This window comes from Heterodontus francisci, chromosome 4 (genome assembly GCF_036365525.1).
Source record: "Heterodontus francisci isolate sHetFra1 chromosome 4, sHetFra1.hap1, whole genome shotgun sequence".
Lineage (NCBI taxonomy): Eukaryota > Metazoa > Chordata > Chondrichthyes > Heterodontiformes > Heterodontidae > Heterodontus > Heterodontus francisci.
In genome coordinates this window covers 4494461-4518307 of record NC_090374.1, presented here as the reverse complement: position 1 = coordinate 4518307, position 23847 = coordinate 4494461, and the positions used below count along the sequence as shown (strand labels likewise).

The 23847-nt window shown below is 46.8% G+C and overlaps 1 protein-coding gene across 3 annotated transcripts in view; it reads left to right on the top strand.

Moving 5' to 3' along the window:
• spef2 (sperm flagellar 2) overlaps window positions 1-23847 on the top strand; it is an 849051-nt gene that overhangs the window by 622483 nt on the left and 202721 nt on the right. For all 3 annotated transcript variants that reach the window (XM_068029096.1, XM_068029094.1, XM_068029095.1), the window contains 2 exons: window positions 4667-4806; window positions 6571-6698. In XM_068029096.1, the coding sequence (XP_067885197.1) occupies window positions 4667-4806; window positions 6571-6698 (268 nt within the window). The remainder of the gene's footprint in view (window positions 1-4666; window positions 4807-6570; window positions 6699-23847) is intronic.

Sequence of the window (23847 nt, the reverse complement as noted above, 5' to 3'; positions counted from 1 at the left end):
TGAGGGCTGGTAGTTGTTTTCATATCTTCACCCACTTCCCTAGGGAAATAGTGTGAAGGATAGGAGTGGGTGCAGGGAGATTTATCAGAACAGTGTACCATTCAGTTACAAGGAGAAACTGGAGAAGATAGGATTATTTTCCTTAGAGCAGAGAAAGTTATGAGAGATTTGTTAGAGGTGTTCAAAATCATGCAGGGTTTTGATCGAGCAGAGATAGAGAGAAGCTGTTGGTGAGCTACAAGCACAAATAGCCATGTGGGAATATGATGTAGTGGCAATAACAGAAATATGGTTTAAAATGGTGAGGACTGGGTACTTAATATTCAAGGATACAAAATGTTCAGAAAAGATAGGAAAGGAAAGAAGGGAGGTGGGTGCCAGTACTGATTAGGGAAGACATTGCAGTATTGGAAAGGGAGGATGTCATCGAGGGAGCAGAGACAGAATCCATTTGGTTAGAGCTGAGAAGCAAAAAGGGTTTGATCACACTAGTGGTGTATTCAAGAGGCCTCCAAATAGTGAGAGAGAGAGATAGAGGAGCAAATCTGCAGGGAAATCAGGCGATGTGGAAGAACTATAGAGTGGTGATATTGGTGACTTTAATTACCCAAATATCGATTGGGATAATGTTAGAGCAAAGGGTAAGGAGGGGGAGGAATTCCTGAAAAGTGTTCAGGAAAACTTTCTTGATCAATATGTTCTCAACCCAACTAGGAAGGAGGCATTGCTGGATCTGGTGCTGGGGAATGAGGGCCAAGTGGACAAAATATCGATACAAGTGGAGTTGGTAGAGTTAATATATGGGATGAAAGCAAAGACATACTGCAAAGGCTGGCTATGCTTAGGGTAGATAAGTCCGTATGGCTTGCATCCCAGGTTGCTAAAGGAAGTGGGGGTGGAGATAGTGGAAGGGCTTGCCAAAATCTTTCAATCTTCCCCAGATATAGGGGAGGTGCCAGAAGATTGGAGAGTGGCAAACATGACACCCTTATTCAAGAAAGGGTGTAAGGACAGTGCTTGTAACTAAGGCCAGTTAGTTTAACATCAGTGGAGGGTAATGTTTTAGAAATAATCAGGGAAAATAATTAACAGGCATTTGGTGAGGTTTGAGTTAATTAAGGAGAGCCAGCATGGATTTGTGAAAGACAGATCATGCTTGACTAATCTAACTGAATTTTCTGATGAAGTAACAGAGAAGGTTAGTGAAGGGAAAGCAGTGGATGTTGTCTGTATGGATTTTAAGAAAGCGTTTGGCAAAGTGCCACATAAAAGGCTGGTTACAAAACTGAGGCTCATGGGATAGGACAGCCAATTGGATAAAACATTGGCTTAAGGACAGAAAATAGTGATTCGTGGTAAATGGTTGTTTTTCAAACTGGAAGATGGTAGACAGTGGTGTTCCCCAATGGTCAGTGCTGGCGCACTGCACTTTTTGATAGATATAAATGACTTGGATATTGGAATACAGAGTAAAATTTCAAAATTTGTCGATGACACCAAACTTGGAGGAGCAGCAACAGTGAGAATGATACCAGTCGACTGTAACAGGACATAGATAGGCTAGCAGAATGGGCAGACAGATTAGATGGAATTTAATGGGTGGCACAGTGGTGCAGTGGTTAGCACTGCAGCCTCACAGCTCCAGGGACCCGGGTTCGATTCTGGGTACTGCCTGTGCGGAGTTTGCAAGTTCTCCCTCTGACCGCGTGGGTTTTCGTCAGGTGCTCCGGTTTCCTCCCGCAGTCAGAGACTTGCAGGTTGATAGGTAAATTGGCCGTTGTAAATTGCCCCTAGTGTAGGTAGGTGATAGGGAATATGGGATTACTGCAGGGTTAGTATAAATGGGTGGTTGTTGGCCGGCACAAACTCGGTGGGCCGAAGGGTCTGTTTCAGTGCTGTATCTCTAAAAATAAAAAAAAAATAAAAAAATACAGGAAAGTGTGAGGTGATGCATTTTGGCAGAAGGGATAGGGAGAGGCAATATAGACTTAATGGCACAGTTCTGAAGAGTGTGCAGGGACGGAGGAACCTGGGGCTGCATGTGCATAGAACTTTGAAGGTGGCAGGGCATATTGAGAGTTTGGTTAGTATGGGATCTTGGGATTCATGAATATATAAATAAATACAAAAGCAGGAAAATTATGCTGAACCTTTATAAAGCTCTGGTTAGGCCCCAACTGGAGTATTGTGTCCACTTCTGGTCACCACACTTTAGGAAAGATGTGAGGGTCCTTGAGAGGGTGCAGAGGAGATTTATTAGAGTAGTTCCAGGGATGGGGGATTTTAGCTATAAGGTTAGGTTGGAAAAACTGGGGTTGTTCACCTTGGAGCCAAGGAAATTGTGGGGAGATTTGATAGAGGCGTACAAGATTTTGACAGGTTCAGATAAGGTAGACAAAAAAAAGCCGTTCCCATTAAGAACAAAGAACAAAGAAAATTACAGCACAGGAACAGGCCCTTCGGCCCTCCAAGCCTACGCCGATCCAAATCCTCTATCTAAACCTGTCGCCTATTTTCTAAGGGTCTGTATCTCTTTACTTCCTGCCCATTCATGTATCTGTCTAGATACATCTTAAAAGACGCTATCGTGCCCGTGTCTACCACCTCCGCTGGCAAAGCGTTCCATGCACCCACCACCCTCTGCGTAAAGAGATTTCCACGCATATCCCCCCTAAACTTTTCCCCTTTCACTTTGAACTCGTGTCCCCTTGTAATTGAATCCCCCACTCTGGGAAAAAGCTTCTTGCTATCCACCCTGTCTATACCTCTCATGATTTTGTACACCTCAATCAGGTCCCCCCTCAAACTCCGTCTTTCTAATGAAAATAATCCTAATCTACTCAACCTCTCTTCATAGCTAGCGCCCTCCATACCAGGCAACATCCTGGTGAATCTCCTCTGCACCCTCTCCAAAGCATCCACATCCTTTTGGTAATGTGGCGACCAGAACTGCACGCAGTATTCCAAATGTGGCCGAACCAAAGTCCTATACAACTGTAACATGACCTGCCAACTCTTGTACTCAATACCCCGTCCGATGAAGGAAAGCATGCCGTATGCCTTCTTGACCACTCTATTGACCTGCGTTGCCACCTGCAGGGAACAATGGACCTGAACACCCAAATCTCTCTGTACATCAATGTTCCCCAGGACTTTTCCATTTACTGTATAGTTCACTCTTGAATTGGATCTTCCAAAATGCATCACCTCGCATTTGCCCTGATTGAACTCCATCTGCCATTTCTCTGCCCAACTCTCCAGTCTATCTATATTCTGCTGTATTCTCTGACAGTCCCCTTCAGTATCTGCTACTCCACCAATCTTAGTATCGTCTGCAAACTTGCTAATCAGTCCACCGATACTTTCCTCCAAATCATTTATGTATATCACAAACAACAGTGGTCCCAGCACGGATCCCTGTGGAACACCACTGGTCACACGTCTCCATTTTGAGAAACTCCCTTCCACTGCTACTCTCTGTCTCCTGTTGCCCAGCCAGTTCTTTATCCATCTAGCTAGTACACCTTGGACCCCATGCGCCTTCACAATTTTTATCATTGTTTTATTTTCAAATTCAGTCAAAATTCCCTACCAGCCAATCAGGTCACAGCTTTCCTGTGACGTCACTTTTCAGTTTTTTTTTTACCCAAGGTAAGTTTTTTTATACTTACCGGTCTGGAACTCCGCCCTCCGAGTCTTCTCCGTGAATGTAGGGAGGAGATTAAATGGGAATGTAGAGGCTATAAGGGAAGAGATTAAATGGGTGAGTAGAGTCTATAAAGGAGATTAAATGGGAATGTAGAGGCTATAAAGGAGGAGATTAAATGGCTGAATAGAGTCTATAAAGGAGATTAAGTGGGAGTGTAGAGGCTATAAAGGAGGAGATTAAATGGCTGAATAGAGTCTATAAAGGAGATGAAATGGGTGTGTAGAGGCTATAAAGGAGGAGATTAAATGGCTGAGTAGAGTCTATAAAGGAGGTGATTAAAAATGGGTGAGTACAGTCTATATGGGAGGATATTAAATGGTTGAGTTGTATCTATAAGGGAGATTAAAAGGGTGAGTTGAGTATAAGGAAGCAGATTAAATGGGTGAATAGAGTCTCTGAAGGAGGAGATTAAATGGGTGAATAGAGTCTCTGAAGGAGGAGATTAAATGGGTGAGTAGACTCTGTGGAGGGCGTAGTGTATCTGGCAGGATAATTGCACTGCACTCTGATCCACCGCAATTTATTGGACTCGGAGGCAGCCCTTCAGCTGAGTGATTTTTATTGGTGATATTCACAGTAGCAGTGTTTGTTTACTGATTAGGCTGTGGACAGCTAGCATGGACTTGATGGGCTGAATGACCACCTTCTGTGCCCTAAATGAAACTATGAATCTGAGTATGAAAGAAGGAGCAGTTCAGTCTTTGCTTCCCTTATCCCTGTGAGGAGTAGGGTTCCCTCTGGATAAAGAGAAGTTGTTTGTGCCTGGAGATGTGTATGGTGACACAGTACGAGGGGTGGAGCATTGTGCTCATGTTGGGTTAACACCGAGCAGAGAGATTTGGCTGCAGAGGTGTGGGGAGGGTTTATGATCGAGATTGTACCAGCCCTTTCCATTCATGATCCCTGATTGGTCCTTTACATATGGACAAAGCTAACACATTGTTCCATCTGTTCTAGGGTCTGCTAAAAGCAAAAAAAGGAGAAGTAAATTAGAGTTAGTATCACCGGAGCCATCCACTGAACTCGAACAGCCAAGTCCGCCACCTCCAAAACCGGGCTCAGATGAATGGGTCTATGTGGACGAACTGGTTCCCCAGGTAATGGGATAGATAAAGAGTAAATCTCCTCTACATTGTCCCATCAAACACTCCCAGGACAGGTACATCACGGGATTAGATACAGAGTAAAGCTCCCTCTACACTGTCCCCATCAAACACTCCCAGGACAGGTACATCACGGGGTTAGATACAGAGTAAAGCTCCCTCTACACTGTCCCCATCAAACATTCCCAGGACAGGTACAGCACGGGGTTAGATACAGAGTAAAGCTCCCTCTACACTGTCCCCATCAAACATTCCCAGGACAGGTACATCACGGGATTAGATACAGAGTAAAGCTCCCTCTACACTGTCCCCATCAAACACTCCCAGGACAGGTACATCACGGGGTTAGATACAGAGTAAAGCTCCCTCTACACTGTCCCCATCAAACATTCCCAGGACAGGTACAGCACGGGGTTAGATACAGAGTAAAGCTCCCTCTACACTGTCCCCATCAAATATTCCCAGGACCGGTACAGCACAGGGTTAGATACAGAGTAAAGCTCCCTCTACACTGTCCCCATCAAACATTCCCAGGACAGGTACAGCACGGGGTTAGATACAGAGTAAACCTCCCTCTACACTGTCCCCATCAAACACTCCCAGGGCAGGAATAATCCAGAAGTTTGGTCTAATAATCCAGGGAACGTGAGCCAAATTCCACCCTCGGCTGTTTGAGAATTTAATAGAATCATAGGATGGTTCCAGCACAGAAGGAGGCCATTCTGCCCATTGTGACCATGCTGGCTCTCTGCAAGAACTACTTAGCTAGTCCAACTCCCTTACATTTTCCCTGTAGCCCTGCAAATTTTCTCTCTTCTGAGAATTATCAATTCCCCTTTTGAAGACCTTGATTAAATCTGCCTCCACCACACTCTAAGGCAGTGCATTCCAAATCCTAACCACTCACTGCGTAAAATAGTTTTTCCTCATGTTGGCTTTGGTTCTTTTGCCAATCACCTTAAATGAGTGCCCTCTGGTTCTCGATCCTTCCACCGATGGGAACAGTTTCTCCCTATCTACTCTGCCTCGACCACATTTGATTTTGACTACCTCTATCAAATCCCCTCTCAACCTTAACAAAGAGAAAAAAAACGGGTTGGATACAGTTTACACCTGCGGGCCGGATGGGAACCTTTGGTGGGCTGGATCCTGGCCCACAGGCCATATGTTGGACAACCTGTCTCCACTGTCTCCATCAAACACTGCCAGGACAGGTACAACACGTGGTTAGATACAGAGTAAAGCTCCCTCTACACTGTCCCATCAAACACTCCCAGGACAGGTACAACACGTGGTTAGATACAGAGTAAAGCTCCCTCTACACTGTCCCATCAAACACTCCCAGGACAGGTACAACACGTGGTTAGATACAGAGTAAAGCTCCCTCTACACTGTCTCCATCAAACACTGCCAGGACAGGTACAACACGTGGTTAGATACAGAGTAAAGCTCCCTCTACACTGTCCCATCAAATACTCCCAGGACAGGTACAGCACGGGGTTAGATACAGAGTAAAGCTCCCTCTACGCTGTCCCATCAAATACTCCCAGGACAGGTACACAACAGGGTTAGATACAGAGTAAAGCTCCCTCTACACTGTCCCATCAAATACTCCCAGGACAGGTACAGCACGGGGTTAGATACAGAGTAAAGCTCCCTCTACGCTGTCCCATCAAATACTCCCCGGGCAGGTACACAACAGGGTTAGATACAGAGTAAAGCTCCCTCTACACTCGTTGGCTTCGTATTGTGTTTCAGGAGGTTGCTGAATACTTGGCTCCCTATTGGAACAATATTGAGGACACATACATCAGCACCCTCAACATTATGATGCAGGAGCTACGTAGCGAGCAACATTGGATCATCCAGTACCTGCACAAGATCAGGTGAGGAGCAGCGCACAAGTTGTGGGGCTACTGGCACAGATCAGCAGATTCACATCGCATAGCAACCAGCACCCGCATCTACAGGGGTAGTGCCAGAGGACAGAAGAATTGCAAATGTTGCACCCTTATTCAAAAAGGGGTGTAAGATAAACCCATGTAAGAAGATAAACCTGTGTAAAAGCTTTTAAAATGAGTGACCATAATATTATAGAATTTTACATTATGTTTGAAAGTGAAGTAGTTGAATCTGAAGGCAGGATGTTAAATTTGATAAAGGAAATTATGAAGATATGAGGGGCAAATTGGCTGAGGTGGTTTTGGAAAATACATTAAAAGGTGTGACAGTACATAGGCAATGGATAGTCTTTAAAGAAATATTACATAGTTTAAAGCCGATAGGCTGAGGGCGCCAATAGACACATGGTAGGATTAATAAGAGATCTCATAGTTAAGGATCCTCTCGGGGGTAGCAATCATAACATGGTAGAATTTCAAATTCAGTTTGAGGGCGAGCAACTCGGGTCTCAAACCAGTGTCTTCAAATTAAACAAGGGCAATTACAGAGGTATGAAGAAAGAGTTGTCTAAAGCGGGCTGGGAAAATAGACTAAGGGGAAGGTCAGTGGATGAGCAGTGGCAGACATTTAAGCAGATATTTCATAACACTCAGCAAAAATTTATCCCAGTCAAAAAGAAGGACTCGATGAGCAGGATGAACCACCCGTGGTTAACAAAGGCAGTCAAGAAGAGTATCCAATCAGAAACTAAAGCATACAAAGGGGCGAAAACTAGTGATAGGCCAGAGGATTGGGAATTTTTGAGGAACCAGCAGCGGATGACGAAAAAGCTAATAAAGAGGGAGAAAATTGATTTGAAATTAAATTGGCAAGAAATATAAAAACAAATAGCAAGAGCTTCTACAGGTATATAAAAAGAGAGCAGCTAAAGTGAGCATGGGACCCTTGGCAGATGTGACTGGAGAATTGATAATAGGAAACAGGGAAATGGTAGATAATTTAAACCAATATTTTGCATCGGTCTTCACGGTGGAGGACACTATAAACATCCCACAGATATCAGATAAGCAAGGAGCTAATGGGAGGAAAGATCTTATAACAGTCTCTATCACGAGGGACAAAGTATTTGACAAACTAATGGGACTAAAGGCAGACAAGTCGCCAGGACCTGATGGCCTGCATTCAAGAGTTTTAAAGGAAGCGGCTGCAGAGATAGCGGAGGCATTGGTCGAAATATTCCAGAACTCTCTGGATTCCGGGAGGATTGGAAAATCGCTAATGTGACGTCCCTGTTCAAGAAGGGAGGGAGACAAAAAGCAGGAAACTATAGGCCAGTCAGCCTAACATCGGTCGTGGGGAAAATGCTAGAGTCCATTATTAAGGAAGAAATAGGACGTTTAGAAAAGCTTCAAACAATCAAACAGAGTCAACATGGTTTGGTGAAAGGGAAATCATGTTTGACAAATTTGCTAGAGTTCTTTGAGGATATAACAAGCAGAGTTGATAAAGGGAAACCGGTAGATGTAGTGTATTTAGATTTCCAGAAGGTATTCGATAAGGTGCCACATAAAAGATTATTGCACAAGATAGGAGCTCACGGTATTGTCGGTAATGTATTAACATGGATTGAGGATTGGTTAACTCACCGAAGGCAGAGAGATGGGATTAATGGGTCTTTTTCAAGTTGGAAAGACATAACCAATGGAGTGCCACAAGGATCAGTCCTGGGGCCTCAATTATTTACTATCTTTATTAATGACTTAGAGGAGGGGGCAGAGTGTAATATATCCAGATTTGCTGACAATACAAAAATAGGTGGGAGGGCATGTTGTGATGAGGACATTAGGAATCTGCAAGGAGATATAGACAGGTTGAGTGAGTGGGCAAACTGGCAGATGGAGTTTAATGTAGGAAAGTGTGAGGTCATGCACTTTGGTAGGAAGAATCAAAAGGCAGATTATTATTTAAATGGAGAGAGACTCCAAAAAAGTGCAGCACAGAGGGACCTGAGTGTTCTTGTGCGTGAAACACAACTGTACAGGGTGTTGGTGAGGCTGCACCTGGAGCATTGAGTATAGTTTTGGTCCCAATATTTAAGAAAGGATATACTGGCATTGGAGGTAGTTCAAAAGAGATTCACTAGGCTGATTCCTGGGATGGAGGGGTTGATTTATCATGAACAGCTAAATAGGTTTGGCCTTTATTCATTAGAGTTCAGAAGAATGAGGGGTGATCTTATTGAAACGTACAAGATTCTGAGGGGGCTGGATAGGGTAGATGTTGAGAAGATGTTTCCACTAGTGGGGGAATCTCAAACTAGGGGACATAGTTACAGAATAAGGGGACACTCATTTAAAATTGAGATGCGAAGAAATTTCTTCTCTGAGAGTAGTGAATGTCTGGAATTCCCGACCCCAGAAAGTTGTGGAGGGCAGATCACTGCAAGTATTTAAAGAAGAGACAGATAGATTTTTGAAATATCGGGGAGCTGTGGGGTATGAGGAGCTGGCACGAAAGAGGAGTTGAGGTCTGGGGCAGATCAGACATGATCTTATTGAATGGCGGGGCAGGCTTGAGGGGCCGAATGACCTACTCCTACTCCTGCTGCTATTTCTTCTGTTCTTCTAAATGCAGGATTCCTTTTCAAGAGATGCAAGTCTCCTTTACAGAGAGATAACGCTATTCTGTTTCTTTTCTCTCTTGCTCCAGGCAGGTTGAAGTAAGATTTCAAATGTCTGCCCTTTTTAAAGGGTCCAAGGTGAAAAAGAACCTTCCTGAACATGGTCACATGTCCAGACACAGATTCTGTTGTCCTCCCAAATAAACTGCTCTTGAGGAAAGGTCAAATCCCTGTGGTTTCCGTGAAACTGCTGACCTTCCTGTCCTTGTACAGATTCAACTGCCTTTCAAAGGACCCTTAAAGTTCAATTCTTGTTCTGAACTTCCTTTCAAAACATTGCAGGAATTCCAATTATTTACAGGTGTCTTCCACTGAGCAGAAATCCTTTTCTCAGCTTTTAAAACACTCAGAATTCTAAGTTTTCTTTTTAAAATCAAAACACTTGTAACAGTGGAGTTGATTGGTTACAATGTTATCTGGATTCACTCAGTAGTGAGGATCGACGCAAGGTTAAGGAATGTAAAAATACTACCAGCTTTAGGTTTGGTGATGACCGTGTATTGAAGTCACTGAAGAGAGTAATTCCATATAAAATAGCTTGGATAAGCCACTTTATAAGTGCTGATGTCGTCTGTAGTGAGATACCTTTAATGTTGACTAAGCCTTCAATGAAAAAGGCACAAATGAAACTTGATATGGAGCATGATAAGTCAATTGTTTTTGGAAAGTCAGTGAATTTGTAGTTTACCCAGTCTTAACAAAACCTGATGTTTCTAGTCAGAGTGTTAGAGAAGTATTAATGTCATCAGGTGTTAAGAATCAGAGAGATTAAAAGCAAATTGTCTTAAAGTTACACAGACAATTTGCTCACCCTTCTTGGCAGAGATTAAAAACCCTGCTAAAGGATGCAGGTGTGATAGATGAAGAGTATATAATAAAGTAAGTAGTTTTTTTTTGGGATTCAAGGTCCCTAGTGTAAATAATTAAATTTTTGGGTAATTTAAGGGGATAAATTAAGGGTAGGTCATGGCAGGGCAACTCGGCAGTGTGGAGTGCTGCTGCTGTGCAATGTGGGAAGTCAGGGATGCTTCCAGTGTCCAGGGCGAACACGTGTGCAGGAAGTGTATCCAGCTGCAGCAACTCAAAATCTACATTTCGGATCTGGAGCAGCGGCTGGAGACACTGTGGAGCATCCACGAGTCTGAGATCATCGTGGATAGCACCATAGGGAGGTGGTCATACCGCAGGTAAAGACTGCTCAGGTGACCGCCAGGCAGAGTAGAAGAACTAGGCAGGTAGTGCAGGAGTCCCCTGGGTCCATCTCCCTATCTAACAGATTTTCCACTTTGGATACTGTTGGGGGAGATAGCTTCTCAGGGGAATGTAGCAAGAGCCAAGTCTGTGGCACTACAGTTGGCTCAGCTGCACAGGAGGGTAGGAAAAGGGGTGGAAGAGCTATAGTGATAGGGGATTCTATCGTAAGGAGTACAGACAGGCGTTTCTGTGGCCGCAAACGTGACTCCAGGATTGTATGTTGCTTCCCTGCTGCTAAGGTCAAGGATGTCATGGAGTGGCTGCAGGACATTCTGAAGGGGGAGGGTGAACAGTCCGAGGTCGTGACACACATTGGTACCAACAACATAGGTAGAAAGAAGGATGAAGTGCTGCAACAAGAATTTAGGGAGCTAGGTAACAGATTTAAAAAGCAGGACCTCAAAGGTTGTAATCTCTGGATTACTCCCGGTGCCATGTGCCAGTGAGTATAGGAATAGGAGGATAGAGCAGATGAATGCGTGGCTGAGGAGGTGGTGCAGGAGGGAGAGCTTTAGTTTCCTGGATCACTGGGTCTGTTTCTGGCAAAGGTGGGACCTGTATAAGTTCAACATCCTTGCTGGCGGGTTTGTTAGTGCTGTTGCAGGGGGAGGTGGGTTCAAAATAATTTGACAGGGGGATGGGATACAGAGTGGAGGTACACAGACCTGTTAAGGCACAAGTGAAAAATGCAAGCCCGGATTGCATCTATTTTAATGAAGGGAGTCTTACGAGTAAGGCAGATGAATTGAGGATGTTGATTAGCACATGGGTTTATGATATTATTGCTATCACAGAGACATGGTAGAAGGAGGGGCAGGACAGGCAGCTCAATATTCCAGGGTATAGAATCTTCAGGCATGACAGGGAGGGGGGAAAAGAGGAGGTGGCATTGCACTGTTGATCAAGGAGTCAATTACTGCAGTAAGGACAGACGATATCTTAGAAGGTTCCTCAAATGAGGCCATATGGGTAGAACTTAAAAACAAAAAGGGGGCAATCACTTTGCTGGGAGTGTACTACAGGCCTCCAAACAGTCAGGGAGAGATAGAGGAGCAGATATGTAGGCAAATCTCAAAGAGGTGTAAAAATAATAGGGTAATAATAGTAGGGGATTTCAACTTCCCCAATATCAGCTGGGATAGTCTTAGTGTAAAAGGCTTAAAGGGGGTGGAATTCTTAAAATGCATGCAGGAGAGCTTTTTGAGCCAGTACGTAGAAAGTCCAACAAGAGAAGGGGCAGTACTGGACCTAATCCTCGGGAATGAAGCCGGACAAGTGGTAGAAGTGTCAGTGGGGGAGCATTTCGGGGATAGTGACCATAACTCTGTAAGATGGTCCGGAAATGTACTGAATTGGGGGGCAGGCCGATTTCAATTTGATACAACAGGATCTGGCCAGAGTGGACTGGTAACAGCTACTTGTAGGAAAGTCTACATCAGGCCAGTGGGAGTCATTCAAAGAGAAAATAGTGAGAGTTCAGAGCCAACATGTAACCGTTAAGGTGAAGGGTAGGATCAACAAGTCCAGGGAACCCTGGATGTCAAAGGATACAGAGGATTGGATAAGGGAAAAAAAAGGAGGCTTATAGCAGATTCGGAGTGCTGAAAACAGCAGAGGCCCTAGAGTAGTGTAGGGGGGTTCTTAAAGTAATTAGGAGAGCAAAGAGAGGACACGAAAAAACATTGGCAGACAAGATAAAGGAAAATCCTAAAGCATTTTATAAGTATATTAAGGGCAAAAGGGTAACCAGGGAATCCTCGGAACCAAAGTGACAATCTGTGTGTGGAGCCGGAGGATACAGGTGAGGCTTTAAATGATTACTTTTCATCTGTGTTCACTATGGAGAAGGATGTGGTAGGTTTAGTTTAGTGATACAGCATTGAAACAGGCCCTTCGGCCCACTGAGTCTGCTCCGACCAACAACCACTAATCCTACATTAATCCCATATTACCTGCCACATCCCCACCATTCTCCTATCTACACTAAGGGCAATTTACAATGGCCAATTTACCTATCAACCTGCAAGTCTTTGACTGTGGGAGGAAACCAGAGCACCCGGCAGAAACCCATGTGCTCACAGAACTTGCAAACTCCACACAGGCAGTACCCAGAACTGAACCCGGGTTGCTGGAGCTGTGAGGCTGCGGTGCTAACCACTGTGCTGCCCTGTGCTGGTGTCGAGATTAGGGAGGGGAATTGTGATAAACTTGAGCAAATTAGCATTGAAAGGGAGGATGTGTTAGATGTTTTAGCAGGCTTAAAAGTGGATAAATCCCCAGGCCCAGATGAGATGTATCCCAGGCTGTTATGTGACGCCATGGAGGAGACAGCAGGGGCTCTGACACAAATTTTCAAATCCTCTCTGGCCACAAGAGAGGTACCAGAGGATTGGAGGACAGTGAATGTGGTGCCATTATTCAAGAAGGGTAGCAGGGATAAACTAGGTAATTACAGGCCGATGAGTCTAACATCAGTGGTTGGGAAAATATTGGAAAAAATTCTGAGGGACAGGATTAATCTCCACTTGGAGAGGCAGGGATTAATCAGGGATAGTCAGCACGGCTTTGTCAGGGGAAGATCATGTCTAACAAATTTGATTGAATTTTTCGAGGCGGTGACTAGATGTGTAGATCAGGGTAAAGCAGTTGATGTAGTCTAAATGGTAAGGCTTTTGATAAGGTCCCGCATGGAAGATTGGTTAAGAACATAAGAGCCCATGGGATCCAGGGCAATTTGGCAAGTTGGATCCAAAATTGGCTTAGTGGCAGGAGGCAGAGGGTGATGGTTGAGGGTTGTTTTTGCAAGTGGAAGCCTGTGACCAGTTGTGTACCGCAGGGATCGGTGCTGGGACCCTGGCTGTTTGTCGTGTACATTAATGATTTAGACGTGAATATAGCAGGTATGATCAGTAAGTTCGCAGATGACACGAAAATTGGTGGTGTCGTAAATAGTGAGGAGGAAAGCCTTAGATTACAGGATGATATAGATGGGCTGGTAAGATGGACGGAGCAATGGCAAATGGAATTTAATCCTGAAGTGTGAGGTGATGCATTTTGGGAGGACTAACAAGGCAAGGGAATATACAATGGATGGTAGGACCCGAGGAAGTACAGAGTGTCAGAGGGACCTTGGTGTACTTGTCCTTAGACCATTGAAGGCAGCAACACAGGTAGATAAGGTGGTTAGGAAGGCATATGGGATACTTGCCTTTATTACAGAATCGCAGAATAATACAGTGCAGGAGAGGCCCTTTGGCCCATTGAGTCTGCTCTGATGCATTAAAGACACCTGACCTGTCTACCTAATCCCATTTGCCAGCACTTGGCCCATAGCCTTGAATGTTCTGACATGCCAAGTGCTCGTCCAGGTACTTTTTAAAGGATGTGAGGCAACCTGCCTCTACCAACCTCCCTGGCAGTGCATTCCAGACCGTCACCACCCTCTGGGTAAAAAAGTTCTTCCTCAGATCCCCCTTAAACCTCCTACCCCTCACTTTAAACTTGTGTCCCTCGTAACTGACCCTTCAACAAAGGGGAACAGCTGCTCCCTATCCACCCTGTCCATGCCCCTCATAATCTTGTACACCTCAATCAGGTCACCCCTCAGTCTTCTCTGCTCCAGCGAAAACAACCCAAGCCTATCCAACCTCTCTTCATAGCTTAAATGTTCCATCTCAGGCAACATCCTGGTGAATCGCCTCTGCACCCCCTCCAGTGCAATCACATCCTTCCTATAATGTAGCGACCAGAATTGCACACACTACTCCAGCTGTGGCCTTACCAAAGTTCTGTACAACTCCAACATGACCTCCCTGCTTTTGTAATCTAGGCCTCGAGTGATAAAGGCAAGTGTCCCATATGCCTTTTTCACCACCCTATTAACCTGCCCTTCTGTCTTCAGAGATCTATGGACAAACACGCCAAGGTCCCTTTGTTCCTCGGAACTTCCCAGTGTCAGGCCATTCATTGAATTCTTCCATGTCACATTACTCCTTCCAAAGTGGATCACCTCACACTTTTCAGGGTTAAATTCCATCTGCCACTTTTGTGCCCATTTGACCATCCCATCTGTATCTTCCTGTAACCCAAGACACTCAACCTCATTGTTAACCACTTGGCCAATCTTTGTATCAGCCGAGGCATAGAATATAAGAGCAGGGAGGTTATGATGGAGCTGTATGAAATGCTAGTTAGACCACAGCTGGAGTACTGTGTACAGTTCTGGTCGCCACACTATCGGAAGGATATGATTGCACTGGAGAGGGTGCAGAGGAGACTCACTAGGATGTTGCCTGGGCTGGAGCATTTCAGCTATGAAGAGAGACTGGATAGGCTGGGGTTGTTTTCCTTAGAGCAGTGAAGGCTGAGGGGGACATGATTGAGGGGCATTGATAGGTTAGATAGGAAGAAACTTTTTCCCTTAGTGGAGGGGTCAATAACCAGGGGACATTAGATTTAAGGTAAAGGGCAGGAGGTTTAGAGGGGATTTGAGGAAATATTTTTTAACCCAGAGCGTGTTTGGAATCTGGAACGCAGTGCCTGAAGAGGTGGTAGAGGCAGGAACCTACACAACATTTAAATTTAGATGAGCACTTGAAATGCCATAGCATACAGGTCTACGGGCCAAGTGCTGGAAAATGGGATGAGAATAGTTAGGTGCTTGATGGCCGGCACAGACACGGTGGGCCGAAGTGTCTGTTTCTGTGCTGTATAACTCTGACTTTTGGCTCAATACAAGGGTCATAGACGAGATTAGTGAAAAGTGAAATCTGTAAAAAGTATCGGAGGACACTATCACGTCCTATTGTCAGCCTTCCATTGGCACGTGACTTTAATGAGGTAGTTGCCATGGAGTTAAAGGTATGGGACAAGGACGAGAATATTTTCAGTCTACATTTTAGAGACCTAGCAACTGGATTTAGCCTTTTTACAATAATAAATAGCAAGGACAAAAGGGTGATTATAGACAAAATTATGGAGAAATGGATAGGGTCTGGACTTGGGACACCAGCAAGTTTCTCACTGATAATGAAGGGGAATTTGCCAATGCCGAGTTCAGAGACATGTGGGAAAACATGAACATTATGGTTCTGAATACTGCAGTTGGAAGTGCTTTCAGCAATGGGCTCTGTGAAAGGAATCACGCAGTGGTTGATGAAATGCTGCATAAAATCTTAGCTGACCAAACTGACAACTGCTTTGGCATGGGCGGTTCATGAGAAGAATTTGCTTCAGATGGTTGGAGGATATCGTCCCTATCGATTGGTTTATGGACTGAATCCCAAATTGCTTTCGTACTGTGCGACAGACCTCCTGCTCTAGAAGGTACTACAATTAGTTCCTTTTTTCTGCACATTGAATGCTTTACATGCAGGGAGATGGGCTTTCATCAAGGCTGAGGACTGAGAAAATTCGCAGAGCTCTGAGGCATGTAGAAGGCCATCTGAAGTGGAATTTAGTTCTGGAGATTTGGTCTATTCTGAAAGAGAGGGCCATAGGGAATGGAAGGGCCCTGGTAAGGTAATCAGTTGTGATGGTACGACAGTAGTTATGAAGCATGGAAAGCAAACTGTTAAGGTTCATTCCTTGCGATTAATCTCAGAATGTGAGCAGTTGATAGAGGGAAATGATGCATCTTGTACCTCAAATATTCATGATGAAGGTCCTGAGGAACAGAATGAGGTAGATCAAGTGTTGATTAGTAATGTGAGAGATCATGATGTTCAGGAAAGAGCTATCATATCCAAAGGACCCGGGTGACATCTATTCCAGAGGGGTCTAATAGATGGAGGGATGCAACAATTATGGGACGTGCAGGAAAACCAACAGGCAAGTTTAAATATTGGTTAAATGTTCAAGATGATGGCCAGGAAGCAAGGTAAGGACTGGCAGAATGGGGTGTAAGAGTGGAAGGTAAGAAAGTGCAGTGCAAGTTTTGATAGTGGTTCAGGAAGTGACTCTTGTGTAAGGAAGTGATCACGTACTGGAGAAAGAGCCTCCAATAATGTGCGAGGGAGATCTTCTAGCAGTAGTTCTGAAAGGCATCAAAGTGCTAATAGAGGCCGTAGTTTGAACAGATTCCACAATGAAACTAAGGCTAGAGAGCAGTCTTGGAATTGAACCAGAAGCAGAAGTCCTCATGATTGTGATGTTTTAGTAGCTGCCAATAATCTTGAGAAGAAACTAATAGAAGCAAAACATAAGGAATTAGAGAGTTGGAGAGAGTTTGGAGTTTATTCTGAGATACCAGCTAGGGGACAGCCAGCCTTGTCACATAAATGGATTTGTACTGAAAAAGTCCTTCCCGATGAAGCTTGCAAGGCTAAAGCGAGGCTAGTTGCGAGGGGTTTTGAAGAGTGACTGGGTGATACTGCTATTAGAGTGGACTCTCCCACAGCTGGAAAAGTAATCTTGAAAATGTTTTTCACTCTTTTGGCCACATAATAACAGGAGTGTAGATACATTGACTTTTTTAGTTTTTAGTTTTAGTTTTAGAGATACAGCACTGAAACAGGCCCTTCGGCCCACCGAGTCTGTGCCGGCCATCAACCACCCATTTATACTAATCCTACACTAATCCCATATTCCTACCACATCCCCACCTGTCCCTATATTTCCCTACCACCTACCGATACTAGGGGCAATTTATAATGGCCAATTTACCTACCAACCAGCAAGTCTTTTTGGCTGTGGGAGGAAACCGGAGCACCCGGAGAAAACCCACGCAGACACAGGGAGAACTTGCAAACTCCACACAGGCAGTACCCAGAATGGAACCCGGGTCGCTGGAGCTGTGAGGCTGCGGTGCTAACCACTGCGCCACTGTGCCGCCTAAATAAAAAAAAAATTGACATAAAAGCTGTATTTCTGCAGGGTGATACTTTTCAGAGAGAAATGTATCTGAAATATGTTATTAATAAGATTAAGGCAGAATTTAAGATTGGGATATTTGATATGCTGCTCCTGCACTATGTGGGAAATCAGGGATGATTCCCTGACGATCATGTGTGCAGGAAGTGTATCCATCTGCAGCTACTGACTACCCGTATTACTGAGCTGGAGCTGCGGGTGGATTCACTGTGGAGCATCCGCGATGCTGAGGATAGCACGTTTAGTGAGGTGGTCAAACCGCAGGTAATGGCTGCACAGGCAGAAAAGAGATGGGTGACCACCAGACGGAGTAGTAGGCGCAGGCAGGTAGTGCAGGAGTCCCCTGTGGCCATCCCCCTCTCAAACAGATATACCGCTTTTTAAATACTGTTGGGAGGGGATGACCTCCCAGGGGAAAGCAGCAACAGCCAAGTTCGTGGCACCACGGAGGGCTCTGCTGCACAACAGGGGAGGAAAAGGGGTGGAAGAGCGATAGTGATGGGGGATTCTATCGTAAGGGGTGCAGATAGGCGTTTCTGTGGCCGCAAATGAGTCTCCAGGATGGTATGTTGCCTCCCTGGTGCGAGGGTCAAGGATGTCTTGGAGTGGCTGCAGGACATTCTGAAAGGGGAGGGTGAGCAGCCAGAGGTCGTGGTCCATATTGGTACTAACGACATAGGCAGGAAGAGAGATGAGGTCCTGCAAAGTGAATATAGGGAGTTAGGCAGAAGGTTAAAAAGCAGGACCTATAGGGTTGTAATCTCAGGATTACTCCCTGTGCCACGTGCTAGTGAGGTTAGGAATAGGAGGATAAGGCAAATGAATGTGTGGCTGAAGAGATGGTGTAGGCGGGAGGGCTTCAGCTACTTAGATCATTGGGATTTCTTCTGGTGCAGAGGTGACCTGTACAAGAAGGACGGGTTGCATCTGAACTGGAAAGGGACCAATATCCTTGCGGGGAGGTTTGCTAGCACTACTCGGGAGGGTTTAAACTTGTCTTGCAGGGGGGCCCAAAGTAGTAGTCTCTCCGATGAGATAGTTGAGGCAAATGTAGAGGTTAAAGCAAGCAAGTCCAGTAGGCAGGCCGGGCAGGGACAGGACAGGGAGCGTGGAAGGTCTGGTAGGCTAAGTTGCATTTACTTTAATGCAAGAAGCATTACTGGTAAGGCAGATGAACTCAGAGCATGGATCGGTACATGGGATTGTGATATTATAGCTATTATGGAAACGTGGTTGAGGGATGGGCAGGACTGGCAGCTCAATGTTCCGGGGTACCGATGCTTCCGGCGTGACAGAGGTGCAGGTAAGAGAGGAGGGGGAGTTGCACTATTGATTAGGGAGGACATCACGGCAGTACTTAGAGAGAATATCCCAGGGGGAATGTCCAGCGAGGCCATATGGGTAGAACTTAGAAATAAGAAAGGGGTGAACACTTTGATGGGATTATACTATAGGCCCCCCAATAGTCAGAGGGAAGTGGAGGAACATATATGTAGGGAAATCACAGATAGGTGTAGGAATTATAGGGTTGTAATAGTAGGTGATTTTAACTTCCCTTATATTGACTGGGACTGCCTTAGTGCTCAGGGATCAGATGGGGAAGAATTTAAGTGTGTCCAGGATAGTTTTCTGAAGCAGTATGTGGATGGCCCTACTAGAGAAGGGGCTACACTCGACCTCCTCTTAGGAAATGAGGATGGGCAGGTGGCTGATGTGTCAGTGGGGGAGCACTTTGGGACCAGTGACCATAACTCGATTAGCTTCAAGATAGTTATGGAAAAGGATAGGACTGGTCCTCAGGTTGAGGTCCAAAATTGGGGGAAGGCTAATTTCGATGGCATCAGACAGGAACTCTCAAAAGTTGAATGGGAGAGGCTGTTTGCAGGTAAAGGGACGTCTGGTAAGTGGGAGGCTTTTCAAAGTGAGATAGGAAGAGTTCAGGGCCAGCATGTTCCTGTTAGATGGAAGGGCAAGGCTGGCAAGTTTAGGGAACCTTGGTTGATGAGGGATATTGAGGGTCTGGTCAGGACAAAGAAGGAGGCGTATGTCAGGTATAGGCAGCTGGGATCAAGCGAGTCCCTCGAGGAGTATAGGGGATGTAGGAGTACAATTAAGAAGGAAATTAGGAGGGCGAAAAGGGGCCATGAGATTTCCCTGGCAGATGAGATAAAGGAGAATCCTCAAAGATTCAAAAAGTATATTAAGAGTAAAAGTTTAGCGAGGGAGAGAGTAGGTCCCCTTAAGGATCAGTGTGGTAATCTATGTGTGGAGCCACGGGAAATGGGCAAGGTCTTCAATTAATACTTCTCGTCTGTATTTACCGTGGAGAAGGTCATGGAAGCTAATGAGTTCAAGGGAGGGAACAGCAATATCCTGGAGCATATCAACATTACAAAGGAGGAGGTGTTGGAGGTTTTGAAGTGCATTAAGGTGGGTAAATCCCCAGGGCTTGACCAGGTGTAACCTAGGATGCTATGGGAAGCAAAGGAGGAGATTGCTGGGGCCCTGGCAGAGATTGTTGTATCATCGTTAGCCACGGGTGAGGTACTGGAAAGTATCACCCTGCAGAAATGCAGCTTTTATGTCAATTTATTTATTTATTTATTTTATTTAGGCGGCACAGTGGCGCAGTGGTTAGCAACGCAGCCTCACAGCTCCAGTGACCCGGGTTCGATTCCGGGTACTGCCTGTGTGGAGCTTGCAAGTTCTCCCTGTGTCTGCGTGGGTTTTCTCAGGGTGCTCCGGTTTCCTCCCACAGCCAAAAAGACTTGCAGGTTGATAGGTAAATTGGCCATTATAAAATTGCCCCTAGTATCGGTAGGTGGTAGGGAAATATAGGGACAGGTGGGGATGTCGTAGGAATATGGGATTAGTGTAGGATTAGTATAAATGGGTGGTTAATGGTCAGCACAGACTCGGTGGGCCGAAGGGCCTGTTTCAGTGCTGTATCTCTAAAATCTAAAAAAAAAGGACACTCTGTGCTCTTTTCAAGTGAAGCCTCTCCCCCGCGCTCTTTTCAAGTGAAGCCTCTCCCCCGCGCTCTTTTCAAGTGAAGCCTCTCCCCCGCGCTCTTTTCAAGTGAAGCCTCTCCCCCGCGCTCTTTTCAAGTGAAGCCTCTCCCCCGCGCTCTTTTCAAGTGAAGCCTCTCCCCCGCGCTCTTTTCAAGTGAAGCCTCTCCCCCGCGCTCTTTTCAAGTGAAGCCTCTCCCCCGCGCTCTTTTCAAGTGAAGCCTCTCCCCCGCGCTCTTTTCAAGTGAAGCCTCTCCCCCGCGCTCTTTTTCAAGTGAAGCCTCTCCCCCGCGCTCTTTTTCAAGTGAAGCCTCTCCCCCGCGCTCTTTTTCAAGTGAAGCCTCTCCCCCGCGCTCTTTTTCAAGTGAAGCCTCTCCCCCGCGCTCTTTTTCAAGTGAAGCCTCTCCCCCGCGCTCTTTTTCAAGTGAAGCCTCTCCCCCGCGCTCTTTTTCAAGTGAAGCCTCTCCCCCCCGCTCTTTTTCAAGTGAAGCCTCTCCCCCCCGCTCTTTTTCAAGTGAAGCCTCTCCCCCCCGCTCTTTTTCAAGTGAAGCCTCTCCCCCGCGCTCTTTTTCAAGTGAAGCCTCTCGCCCGCGCTCTTTTTCAAGTGAAGCCTCTCCCCCGCGCACTTTTTCAAGTGAAGCCTCTCCCCCGCGCACTTTTTCAAGTGAAGCCTCTCCCCCGCGCTCTTTTTCAAGTGAAGCCTCTCCCCCGCGCTCTTTTTCAAGTGAAGCCTCTCCCCCGCGCTCTTTTTCAAGTGAAGCCTCTCCCCCGCGCTCTTTTTCAAGTGAAGCCTCTCCCCCGCGCTCTTTTTCAAGTGAAGCCTCTCCCCCGCGCTCTTTTTCAAGTGAAGCCTCTCCCCCGCGCTCTTTTTCAAGTGAAGCCTCTCCCCCGCGCTCTTTTTCAAGTGAAGCCTCTCCCCCGCGCTCTTTTTCAAGTGAAGCCTCTCCCCCGCGCTCTTTTTCAAGTGAAGCCTCTCCCCCGCGCTCTTTTTCAAGTGAAGCCTCTCCCCCGCGCTCTTTTTCAAGTGAAGCCTCTCCCCCGCGCTCTTTTTCAAGTGAAGCCTCTCCCCCGCGCTCTTTTTCAAGTGAAGCCTCTCCCCCGCGCTCTTTTTCAAGTGAAGCCTCTCCCCCGCGCTCTTTTTCAAGTGAAGCCTCTCCCCCGCGCTCTTTTTCAAGTGAAGCCTCTCCCCCGCGCTCTTTTTCAAGTGAAGCCTCTCCCCCGCGCTCTTTTTCAAGTGAAGCCTCTCCCCCGCGCTCTTTTTCAAGTGAAGCCTCTCCCCCGCGCTCTTTTTCAAGTGAAGCCTCTCCCCCGCGCTCTTTTTCAAGTGAAGCCTCTCCCCCGCGCTCTTTTTCAAGTGAAGCCTCTCCCCCGCGCTCTTTTTCAAGTGAAGCCTCTCCCCCGCGCTCTTTTTCAAGTGAAGCCTCTCCCCCGCGCTCTTTTTCAAGTGAAGCCTCTCCCCCGCGCTCTTTTTCAAGTGAAGCCTCTCCCCCGCGCTCTTTTTCAAGTGAAGCCTCTCCCCCGCGCTCTTTTTCAAGTGAAGCCTCTCCCCCGCGCTCTTTTTCAAGTGAAGCCTCTCCCCCGCGCTCTTTTTCAAGTGAAGCCTCTCCCCCGCGCTCTTTTTCAAGTGAAGCCTCTCCCCCGCGCTCTTTTTCAAGTGAAGCCTCTCCCCCGCGCTCTTTTTCAAGTGAAGCCTCTCCCCCGCGCTCTTTTTCAAGTGAAGCCTCTCCCCCGCGCACTTTTTCAAGTGAAGCCTCTCCCCCGCGCTCTTTTTCAAGTGAAGCCTCTCCCCCGCGCTCTTTTTCAAGTGAAGCCTCTCCCCCGCGCTCTTTTTCAAGTGAAGCCTCTCCCCCGCGCTCTTTTTCAAGTGAAGCCTCTCCCCCGCGCTCTTTTTCAAGTGAAGCCTCTCCCCCTCGCTCTTTTTCAAGTGAAGCCTCTCCCCCGCGCTCTTTTTCAAGTGAAGCCTCTCCCCCGCGCTCTTTTTCAAGTGAAGCCTCTCCCCCGCGCTCTTTTTCAAGTGAAGCCTCTCCCCCGCGCTCTTTTTCAAGTGAAGCCTCTCCCCCGCGCTCTTTTTCAAGTGAAGCCTCTCCCCCGCGCTCTTTTTCAAGTGAAGCCTCTCCCCCGCGCTCTTTTTCAAGTGAAGCCTCTCCCCCGCGCTCTTTTTCAAGTGAAGCCTCTCCCCCGCGCTCTTTTTCAAGTGAAGCCTCTCCCCCGCGCTCTTTTTCAAGTGAAGCCTCTCCCCCGCGCTCTTTTTCAAGTGAAGCCTCTCCCCCGCGCTCTTTTTCAAGTGAAGCCTCTCCCCCGCGCTCTTTTTCAAGTGAAGCCTCTCCCCCGCGCTCTTTTTCAAGTGAAGCCTCTCCCCCGCGCACCTTTTCAAGTGAAGCCTCTCCCCCGCGCACCTTTTCAAGTGAAGCCTCTCCCCCGCGCACCTTTTCAAGTGAAGCCTCTCCCCCGCGCACCTTTTCAAGTGAAGCCTCTCCCCCGCGCACCTTTTCAAGTGAAGCCTCTCCCCCGCGCACCTTTTCAAGTGAAGCCTCTCCCCCGCGCACCTTTTCAAGTGAAGCCTCTCCCCCGCGCACCTTTTCAAGTGAAGCCTCTCCCCCGCGCACTTTTTCAAGTGAAGCCTCTCCCCCGCGCACTTTTTCAAGTGAAGCCTCTCCCCCGCGCACTTTTTCAAGTGAAGCCTCTCCCCCGCGCACTTTTTCAAGTGAAGCCTCTCCCCCGCGCACTTTTTCAAGTGAAGCCTCTCCCCCGCGCACTTTTTCAAGTGAAGCCTCTCCCCCGCGCACTTTTTCAAGTGAAGCCTCTCCCCCGCGCACTTTTTCAAGTGAAGCCTCTCCCCCGCGCACTTTTTCAAGTGAAGCCTCTCCCCCGCGCTCTTTTTCAAGTGAAGCCTCTCCCCCGCGCTCTTTTTCAAGTGAAGCCTCTCCCCCGCGCTCTTTTTCAAGTGAAGCCTCTCCCCCGCGCTCTTTTTCAAGTGAAGCCTCTCCCCCGCGCTCTTTTTCAAGTGAAGCCTCTCCCCCGCGCTCTTTTTCAAGTGAAGCCTCTCCCCCGCGCTCTTTTTCAAGTGAAGCCTCTCCCCCGCGCTCTTTTTCAAGTGAAGCCTCTCCCCCGCGCTCTTTTTCAAGTGAAGCCTCTCCCCCGCGCTCTTTTTCAAGTGAAGCCTCTCCCCCGCGCTCTTTTTCAAGTGAAGCCTCTCCCCCGCGCACCTTTTCAAGTGAAGCCTCTCCCCCGCGCACCTTTTCAAGTGAAGCCTCTCCCCCGCGCACCTTTTCAAGTGAAGCCTCTCCCCCGCGCACCTTTTCAAGTGAAGCCTCTCCCCCG